The 10,233-nt window shown below is 45.5% G+C and overlaps 1 protein-coding gene across 10 annotated transcripts in view; it reads left to right on the top strand.

Moving 5' to 3' along the window:
• The first annotated feature begins 1,386 nt into the window (after positions 1-1,386).
• Positions 1,387-10,233, top strand: part of LOC122542172 (neurotrophin-4-like) — a 78,363-nt gene continuing 69,516 nt past the window's right edge. The window contains exons 1-3 of one of the 10 annotated variants that reach the window (XR_006309751.1): positions 1,387-2,187; positions 3,000-3,160; positions 3,271-3,537. Coding sequence is in view for 3 of the 10 variants with exons in the window: in XM_043679601.1 (XP_043535536.1) it covers positions 3,502-3,537 (36 nt within the window). In the remaining 7 variants the exon portion in view is untranslated. Of the gene's footprint in view, positions 2,188-2,413; positions 3,161-3,270; positions 3,538-10,233 lie in introns of those variants that run through there. The other 9 variants (XM_043679601.1, XM_043679603.1, XM_043679604.1 and 6 more) reach the window with 9 other exon arrangements.

The raw sequence follows: 10,233 nt of genomic DNA, 5'->3' as shown, positions 1-10,233 counted from the left end.
AGTGCTGTGTGTTTCTATCGGGTGGACTGTGCTGTGTATACCCATACGGTGGACAGTGCTGAGTGTTCCTATAGTGTGGACATTGCTGTGTCTTCCCATAGGGTAGACGGTGCTGTGTGTTCCTATGGGGTGGACAATGCTGTGTGTTTCCATTGGGTGGGCAGTGCTGTGTGTTCCTATAGGGTGTATGGTGTTGTGTGTTCCCATAGCGTGGACGGTGCTGTGTTCCCATAGGGTGCACAGTGCTGTGTGTTCCTATAGAGCGGACAATGCTGTGGGTTCTTGTAAAGTGGACATTGCTGTGTGCTCCCACAGGATGGACAGTGCTGTGTGTTCCTATAGATTAAACAGTGCTGTGTGTTCCTATAGAGCAGACAGTGCTGTGTGTTCTTGTAGAGTGGACATTGCTGTGTTCTGCCACAGGATGGACAGTGCTGTGTGTTCCTATAGATTAAACAGTGCTGTGTGTTCCCATAGGGTGGACAGTGCTGTGTGTTCCTATAGAGCAGACAGTTCTGTGTTCCTGTAGGATGGACAGTGCTATGTGTTCCCATAGGGTGCATAGTGCTGTGTGTTCCTATAGGGTGGACAGTGCTATGTGTTCCCATAGGGTGCATAGTGCTGTGTGTTCCTATAGGGTGGACATTGCTGTGTGCTCCCACAGGATGGACAGTGCTGTGTGTTCCTATAGGGTGGACAGTGCTGTGTGTTCACATAGGGTGGACATTGCTGTGTGTTTCTATAGGGTGGACAGTGCTGTGTGTTCTAAGAGAGTGGACAGTGCTGTGTGGTCCAACAGGGTGGACGGTGCTGTGTGTTCCTATAGCGTGGACAATGCTGTGTGTTGCTATGGAGTGGACATTGCTGTGTGTTCCTATAGGGTGGACAGTGCTGTGTGTTCCTATAGGGTTGACATTGCTGTGTGCTCCCACAGGGTGGACAGTGCTGTGTGTTCCCATAGGGTGGATAGTGCTCTGTGTTCCTATGGAGTAGACATTGCTGTGTGTTCCCATAGGGTGGACAGTGCCATTTTCCCATGGAGTGGACATTGCTGTGTGTTCCTAAAGGGTGGACGGTGCTGTGTGTTCCTAGAGAGCGGACATTACTGTGTGTTCCTATAGGGTGGACAGTGCTGTGTGTACCTATAGAGTGGACATTGCTGTGTGTTCCTATAGGGTGGACAGTGCTGTGTGTTCCTAAAGGGTGGATAGTGCTATGTGTTCCTCTCGGGTGGACATTGCTGTGTGTTGCTATAGGGTGGACAGTGCGGGCAGGTGGTCCCAGAACACTTTTGTAGCCGCTGCGAGCGTTTGAGGGGTTTGTTTCAATCACGCCCCTGTTAAATTCTGCATCATTGTTGCCCACAGAACCGTGTTCTCCGTCTCAGTTCACTTGCAAAGGAGGCAGAGGGAGAGAAAGAAAATGTCAGCTTAACCATCTCAGTGCCCGAGGTGAAACTCACTCCAGGACTGACTCGACTCATTTTAAACTTCAAATTTCTCAAACTGTTTAAAACATCCTTCCCCACCCAAAGTATTTTTTTTAGAAACTGCCTCGAAAATTGTAACCTCTGATGATTTCTCACAACCTTTCCCCCTCCCAGTGTCCCTGCAGATAATAGGAATCAAATGGAATTAAGTGAGTTTTTTTTCCCTGCTTTTGAAAGGGGCGCGGATTTGGAAGACACGTCACCAGCTGAAACAGACTCTCACTTTCTCTCGCTTTGCTGCCTCTTTCTATTTGCAATTTTGTTTTGGGGAGGTGGGGGCGGAGATGTGTTGGATTTGTAAGAAGGAGTTGTGAGGGGAAAGCAGCCCCCTCCCGACCCCCATCATCTACACCACCTTCCAAAACAAAAAAAAAACCCCACACAAGTTGCAAGTTCTTCTCCAGTGTTAGAAGGACAGAGTTGTGGGGGGTGTCGGTGTGTCCCCTGTGTGAAGGATGCATTGGTGGCTGTGGTCCGCAGCGTTTCGACCAGACTCGATTCGACTTCACAGCCGTGGACATGGAACACCTCGGCCACTTCACCCCACAGGACTGACAGAGCAATCGGATCGATTCTAATCGACTCGTTTGAGATTCAGGACTCCGAGGAAGCTCCACGCTAAAGCGAGTCTGTATTTTCTATCTGATATACACATCCAAAAGCCAAGCCTCGTTTGCTGTTAGAACAACTCCCAGACGGTAAGAATTAATGTGTGTGTGTTATTTTAATAATACATAAACACACGTGAACTAGCTGAGTGCCTGTCTGCCCTATCCCTTAATGATACTGAAAACTGATAACTTTATGAATAAGGGATGACTGCATTAATTTAATTGCGTTTTCCTTTTTGAAAAAAAAACTACACGGGGTTGTTACAAAGGACATTAATACTTGCATAGTCGTGGGATGGAACGTCTCAATATATGAGCGCTTTTTAATGGTTCTGCATTATACATTATCCCAGCTCTGGGTCACATAGTCTATACAGTATTCCCATTTTATAAACCTCACGGATCCTGCTGTCTCACGACAGCTCTCTCCCTTCCCCAACCTCTCTTTAATTTTTTTAAAACTGTAAAGCTCATCTATGATACATATTCTTTCTAAAACTCTCCCAACTTAAATGAGAACGAGAAAGTATCTCATGTACAGCCAATTTGTCTTAATCACATCAAACCTATTTTCCCAGCAAAAATGCAGAAATTTTGAAATAATATTGGTTAAAATCTAGTTTGAAAATTTTATTAATGAAGACTTAATAATGGGAGTGGGTAACTATTTGTCTTTAACCACTGGTCAATAGTTTTTTTTCTTCCCCATCCCCCTCCATTTAACTATTGAAAAAAAACAAAAAAAAATCCTGCTATTTGATGTTCCCCCCTTTTAAGTTGCTTGATTCTGAAACTGATCCCTGGCGGAGTCACGAGTTATAAAGATTTTATAGCGAAACGTGAGTCGGCCTGTCATTCCCCTTCCCAAGCTCAGTTTGAGAGACTCCCACCTTTTGTAGGGACACCGTTCCTGTTCAGAAAGACTGTGTCTGTTGGAAACATGCACTGGAAACGGAGGCTACCATTCCTTACACCTCCCAGGGATGTTATGAAGGAAAAGTTACTTTGAGAGAGAGCGAGGTCAGTTCGTCGCCCGTTCCTTCAGTCAAACAAGACTCAGGTACAGCCAGGCACTTTGTAAGGTTGTACCAAACGCGGTTTTTAAAAATGGATTCTTAAATTTGTGGGTTGTTCCCAGTGTTCGCTGAAATGTAGCTTTTCATCTGGTAGCAGGCAACAGTTTGCTGTTTACAGATGTCTCGGGGTTGGTCTAAATGCTTTCACCTTTTAATTGCATCGTTTCTGGGAGGCATGGAGCAGTGTTGTGTGTGAAGGAGCCTCTCCTCCCTCCTGAGCTTTCTGGACGAAAGCTGTAGAAGCGCCTTTGGGACTCTGCTGTTCAGCACCTGCTTACCCAGGGTCTCACGCTTTGGATGTGTCCCCTCTGATGTCTCAGTTAGAATGTGTGGATCCAAACGCTGCCTGGTTTTGCACAAGGTATGGTTTGCAATTTCTCCCTCTCTCTTGTCTGTCTCTGTTTCTCAAGACTGTGAAAACGTGCAGGCCAGTTAAGTGAGCAGCAGCCATCCTCAGTTTGTGAGATGGACTGAGTTCTGGGGCAGTTTGAAAAAAATTACACACAAGTGATAGCGGCGTTTAATGGACTGAGAACAAAAAATGCTGGAGATCGCACCCATAGATGCTGCCTGACTCGCTGTGATCTCCAACATTTTTTGTTTTCAGTTCAGATTCCAGGATCGGCAGTAATTTGCTCCTACAAGAGTTTCAGTAGGATTTGCACAGCTCTTGGGCTGCCCTAGGTGTGGTTCTAAGGAGAAAAGAACATTCTGGATGGGGTTAAATCTGCTTCAGAGTTTGCCCTCAACCTTTCTGCCTGTCTGTGTCCCAGACTGCAAGCAAAGGAACTTGCATCTACATAGTGCCTTTTGTGGCCTCAGGACTACCCAATGAGCTTTGCAGCCAATGAAGGGCTTACTTTTGAAGCAGAGTTGGCAGTTTGCAATGCAGGAAGCACAGCCATCAGTTTGTGCACCGCAAGGTCCCACATTATGTTTTCATGAGCAGAAGGTCTGTTGTCTCTAATGACGCAGGTTACACACCCCAGCTTTCATTTGCTCTTTCAAATAGTGCCGCAGGTTCGTTTAAGTCCAGCGGAGAGAGTTAGCCCCTCATCCAGACCAAAGTGCCTCTGACAATGCAGCACTCCTGCAGCGCTGCACCGGAAGGTCTGCCTGTGCTATGGGTTCAAGCCTTTAGCTTCATTCTGCCTGTGTTTGGTGCAGAACTCTAGGTCAAGCAGTGTTCATTGCTTTCTGACTGTGCTTTTAGAAAGCCACCCCCCCAGCTACTGATTGGTAAAAACTGTTGGTGCGATATTATTTTATTTTAAAGCAGTTTGGGGACTTTTCATGGCAGGATTTCAGTTTGGAAAAGCTGCCATTTGGTCTCCTGATATATCAAGCTGCTTACCCACAGGGAAATTTTATCCTAATAATGGGCCACTTCTAATGAGGTGCACGTTAAGCAGCATCAGAACATTGAGTTGGAATTGCATTCCCACAGGCAATGAGACACGAGAAGCTTTGAGATCCCACATTGGTTAAGGGGTCATGACTTGTGGAGTTTATGCTTCCTCCAATTTGGACAGAGTTGAATGAGCTGTGTACTGTCCGGTGATTGAAGAGAGAACATGCTGCCTCCTTTGTGAGCTGCTGATAGACCACTATCAAAACCCAGGCACCGCAAGGTCCAACAGAACGGCAGTGCAATTGAGTGGATTATTTTATTATCTTTTCGAAGCTTATTTTGCAGGATGTGGGCATTGCCAGCATTTTGTCACCCATCCCTAATTCCCCTCAAGTTGAGTGGCTCGCTCAACTTTTTCAGAGGGCAGTTCAGAGACACCTACGTTGCTGTGGGTCTGGACTCACATGTAGGCCAGACCAGGTAAGGACTGCGGATTTCCTTCCCCAAAGGACATGAATGAACCAGATGGATTTTTTAGTAACCGTCAATGATGGTTATCATGGTCACAATTACTGAGATTAGCTTCCAATTCCAGATGTAATAATGGAATTGAATTCCACCAGCTACAGCAATGGATTTGAATTTGTTACCTGTCCACTGGTTGAGCAGGGTATTATTTTCAGTGGGGCTCATGAGATTCCCCAATATTTTTAGTAAAAATATTCTCAACAACTTCTAGTCTCCTCTTCCACTTCCTTCCTCAAAGCATTGGGTTGGTTCAAGGTAGCTGCTTCCTCCCATCCCATTGGTAACCATGACAACCATCATCAGTTATAAAAACCCATCTGGTTTACTTTCGCTCTTTTAAGGAGCAAAATCTTCAGTCCTTGCATGGTTTCACCCGTGTGTTTATCCAAACCCACAACAATGCAGTTATCCCATAGCTCTCCTCTGAAATAGCCCCCTATATCATTCAATTCATGGGCATTTAGGAATGGACACGCAGCCCCACCTCCCACAAAAGAATAAAAAAAAGTTCCCTGGAATGTCGGAGGCTGAGGGGGTGACCTTATAGAGGTTTATAAAATCATGTAGGGTGAATAGCCCTGAGGTGGGGGGAGTTCATAATGAGAGGGCATAGGTTTAAGGTGAGAGGAGAAAGATATAAAAGGGACCTATGGGGCAACTTTTTCCGCAGAGGGTGGTGCGTGTACAGAATGAGCTGCCAGGGGAAGTGGTGGAGGCTGGTACAATTGCAACATTTAAAAGGCATCTGGATGGGTGCATGAATAGGAAGGGTTTAGAGGGATATGGACCAAATGCAGGCAAATGGAACTAGATTAATTTAGGATATCTGGTGGGCATGGAAAGTTGGGCCGAAGGGTCTGTTTCTGTGCTGTGCATTTTAATGACTCCTTCAATACACACTATTCAGTAGGAATTATCAGATAGCAATTAGAGAAACCAAGCCTGACTGATTTGCCATGTCTCTAATTGATGGGTGTTAAGTGTGATTTACACACATTGTCTACATTAACTTGTTCTGAGATGTTATTACACACCTCTAGAGAAGTTGGGCTTTGAACCTGGGTCAGAGGTAGAGTCATTACCACTGCACCAAACGAACCTGCCTCACATCTGTTTCCTATCCTGCTTCAGCTCAGATCTGTCATAGAGATGTACAGCATGGAAACAGACCATCCAATCCAACTCATCCATGCCAACCAGATGTCCTAAATTAACCCACTCCCATTTGCCAGCATTTGGCCCATATCCCTGTAAACCCTTCCTATTCATATACCCATCCAGATGCCTTTTAAATGTTGTAATTGTACCAGCCTCCACCACTTCCTCTGGCAGCTCATTCCATACATACACCACCCACTGCATAAAAAAGTGCCCCTTAAGTCCCATATAAATCTTCCCCTCTCACCTTGAACCTGTGCCCTCTAAATTTGGACTCCCCCACCCTGGGGGAAGACCTTCGCTATTCACCCTATCCATGCCCCTCACGATTCTATAAGGTCACCCCTCAGACTCTGATACTCCAGGGAAAATATTCAGTCTATTCCCAAACTATTCAGTCTCTCCCTATAGCTCGAATCTTCCAACATTTCTTGTAAATATTTTCTGAACGATTTCAAGTTTAACCTCTTTCCCATAGCAGGGAGACCAGAACTGAACACAGTATTCCAAAAGTGGCCTAACCAATCTCCTGTACAGCTGCGCCATGACATCCCAACTCCTATACTCCATGCACTGAGCAATGAAGGCAATTCAGCCCAATCCTGGAGTTGAATCTAAGATCTGTAAGTCCACATGGCTTTGTCCCACAGTGCAGGAGTGGCACAGCTCATAGCTTGTATGGTGTCCCCTGAACCAATCTACCTAACCTGCACATTTTTGGATTGTGGGAGGGCACCCACACAGACACAGGGACAATGTGCAAACTCCACACAGTCACCCGAGGTTGGAATCAAACCCAAGTCCCTGGCGCTGTGAGGCAGTAGTGCTAGCCGCTGAGCCACTGCGCTACTCAAGTAAATAATGACAAAGACATGAAACAGTAATAGCTTGAGCCATTTGAACAGTAGTAAGTGGAATGATGTGGCACACATTGGGTTCATGAAGAAGAGACTTTATATGAGATCATCTTCCATAGGAGTACTACACAGTTAGAAATGCTGTCCCCTCATTTAGAAATGTTAACTGAAGCCACACCTGACCTTTTGCAGCTTGTGAAAGATCCCATGGCCATTGTTTTTGAAGTTGGATATAGCAGCTTTCTCTCGGCCCATGCAGACTGATTGAGCTGTTCCCTCAGTGCTGTTTGTGGGAGCTTGCTGTGTACAAATTGGCTGCCTCGTTCTCTCTAATCCAACACCACACTTTGAAAATATTTCATTGGCTGGAGAACACCCTGTAACAATGAAAGGCAAGATATATACATAAATCCTTATTTCAGTCCAAGAATATTTATAGCTAGTACTTGGGTTAGAAAAATTAGGTTTATGACGGGCTTGGTGAATCCACTCAGAACTTCATTCATAACCACATTAACCACTCTGATACTTGCTTGTGTTGTGACATATAAGTTGTATGAGTGGGAATATTATGTTGTTCAAATGTTGTGGTTACAATTATAAGATAACTGCTTTAAAACACTTCATTGGTATAGTGCCATCAACAAGTTTAATAATCCCTTACCGAAGGCGAAGGTCATGCTCAGGTCCTGTAGTATCGAACTTTGTCAGCCCTGGGGATTAAGTGGCTTTATGAGAGAACGAGGTCCAGTTTCAATAGAATACTGGGCCTTTGATGGATAATTTGTAAGGAGGAGTTGCACAAATTTTGTATGCATTCCTTTGCCTGTAAGACTTTGAAAGTTAATCTGACTGAGGAGTTGAAGAAAGATGCAACAGGTGGATACAGAGAAACGATTTCCTCTGAGTCATACAATCCCCACAGTTGTGGAAGCTGGCCATTTGGCCTATCGAGTCCACACTTACCCCCCAGAAAGCATTCCACCCAGACCCACTCCCACACCCTATCCCCTGTAACTTGGCATTCCCCATAGCTAATCTGCCTAGCCTGCACATCCCTGGACACTATGGGCAATTTAGCATGGCCAATTCACCCTAACCTGCACATCTTTTGGACTGTGGGAGAAATCAGAGCACCCAGAGGAAACCCACACAGACATGGGGAGAATGAACAAATTCCTCACTGACAGTTGCCTGAGGATAGAATCGAACCCAGGTCACTTGGTGCTGTGAGGCAGCAGTGCTAACCATGAGAAAGTCCAGAACTGAGATGGGCGGGTAGAGGGTCTGTGAAGGTGGGGAGAGGTTTTGGTTGGAGGGTGCGGGGGGAGTCAAGGGGTGAAAGGAGCCACAACCTTAGAACGAGCTAAAATCAGGAAGAGTACTTCCACAGATTGGGGCAGTGAAAATCTGCAACTCTCTCCCAAAAAGGCTAGGTGTTGAGGATGAAGTGAAACTTTAAAGATGGAAGTTTTTGTTGAGTTGAGGATGTGGATGAAGGGGAGTAAATAGGCCTGAGATATAGATCAGACATGCTCCAATTGGCAGAACAGGGTTGAAAGGTGGAACTCCCGTGGAGGTTACATTTTTGGTTTAGCAAACGCATTGTCTCATCCTTTCACTACGGCTTGATTTAGTTTGTCATGCATGTGACAATTGATATATGAACATGCAAAGCAGGAGGGCAATTTGACCCCTCCAGCCTGTTTCTCCATTCAGTACAATCATGGCTGATCTCATCTCAATCTCATCCACTTCCCTGCCTACTCCTCAATACACTTTGAGTGCCTTGTTGGTCAAGAATCTATTTACCTCCACCTTAGAAGTATTCAATCACCCCAACGTCACTGCTCCCTGGGGAAGGGAGTTATAAAGACTCTCAGTCCCCAACAGAAAATAATTCTCTTTATCCTCGTATGTAAATGGAAGACCCATTATTTTAAACTTCCCTAGTTCCCACCTCTCCCCAAAAGGAGAATCGCCCCCAAATCATCCTTGTGGTCTGTTTTCATGCAAAGTTCCCCTGGCCTCATGGTGAATCAGTGACTGGTACCTGGAGTAATACAGAGCCAGAGCAGTGAAGGAACAAAAACGGAAATAAAATCTGGAATAACTGCGGAAATCAGATACAAAAACAGAAGTTGCTGGAAAAGCTCAGCAGGTCTGGCAGCGTCAGTGGAGATAAAAATAGAGTTAACGTTTTGAGTTCTTCTTCAGAAAGTGAGTTTCCCCAGCAATTTATGTTTTAGTTTCAGATTTCCAGCATCTGCACTTTGTTCTTTTATCAGGAAGGTGCCAGGCCCCGATCCCAGTTTCTGTTCCCTGCGTCTGTGCTGATTTAATTGGACTTTTAGCTGCTGGAGTGGGGCACAGTTCCCCTCCATGTCCTGAGGCTGCATGTTATGGCTCAGCTGTGAGTGTTTCTGCTCTTGATCATGTCCAAATTGCCCCAAAATGTCTGGTTGCAATAACAACAACAACTAGCATTTATATAGCCCTTTTAGTACAGCAGAACAAATGCGCCGTGGTGGTGGAATGTTCCGATTCATTCAAGGAATCGAGTTGCTGTGGTAACATGCATGTTGCAGCATGGTGCCTCGGATACTCAGAGTCATCAAGATATACAGCACAGAAACAGACCCTTTCATTCGTGTAGAAGCTTGAAAGTTACCTCCATCATATGGCTGACCAGAAAACTCACCCACTCTTACTGCCTGCCATAAGTATTTGAAGGTTAATACTTAACCAGTTTGGCCAATTATTGATACGCCTTCCTTGACCATCACATCCTAGTGTGGGAGTTGAACATGGATCTTCTAGTTCAGAAGTAGGGAACACGCCTTACTAGACTGCGGAATCATCAAAGTAAGTGTGCAATCAAACTTAGAATCCCTACAGTGTGGAAGCTGGCCATTCAGCCCATTGAGTCCACACTGACCTTCCAAACAGCATCCAACCCAGACTCACCACAACCCTGTAACCCTGCACTTCCCATAGCTAATCCACCTAGCCTGGACACTATGGGCAATTTATCCCATTTCCACTTAACATGTACACACCTTTGGACTGTGGGAGGAAACTAGAGCACCCAGAGTAAACCCACACAGACACAGGGAGAATGTGCAAACTCCACACAGACTGACGCTGAAGAGTGGAATTGAGC

Source organism: Chiloscyllium plagiosum, chromosome 39 (assembly GCF_004010195.1).
Source record: "Chiloscyllium plagiosum isolate BGI_BamShark_2017 chromosome 39, ASM401019v2, whole genome shotgun sequence".
NCBI lineage: Eukaryota > Metazoa > Chordata > Chondrichthyes > Orectolobiformes > Hemiscylliidae > Chiloscyllium > Chiloscyllium plagiosum.
The sequence above is the reverse complement of the archived record's forward strand: the minus strand, read 5'-3'. Positions and strand labels throughout refer to the sequence as shown.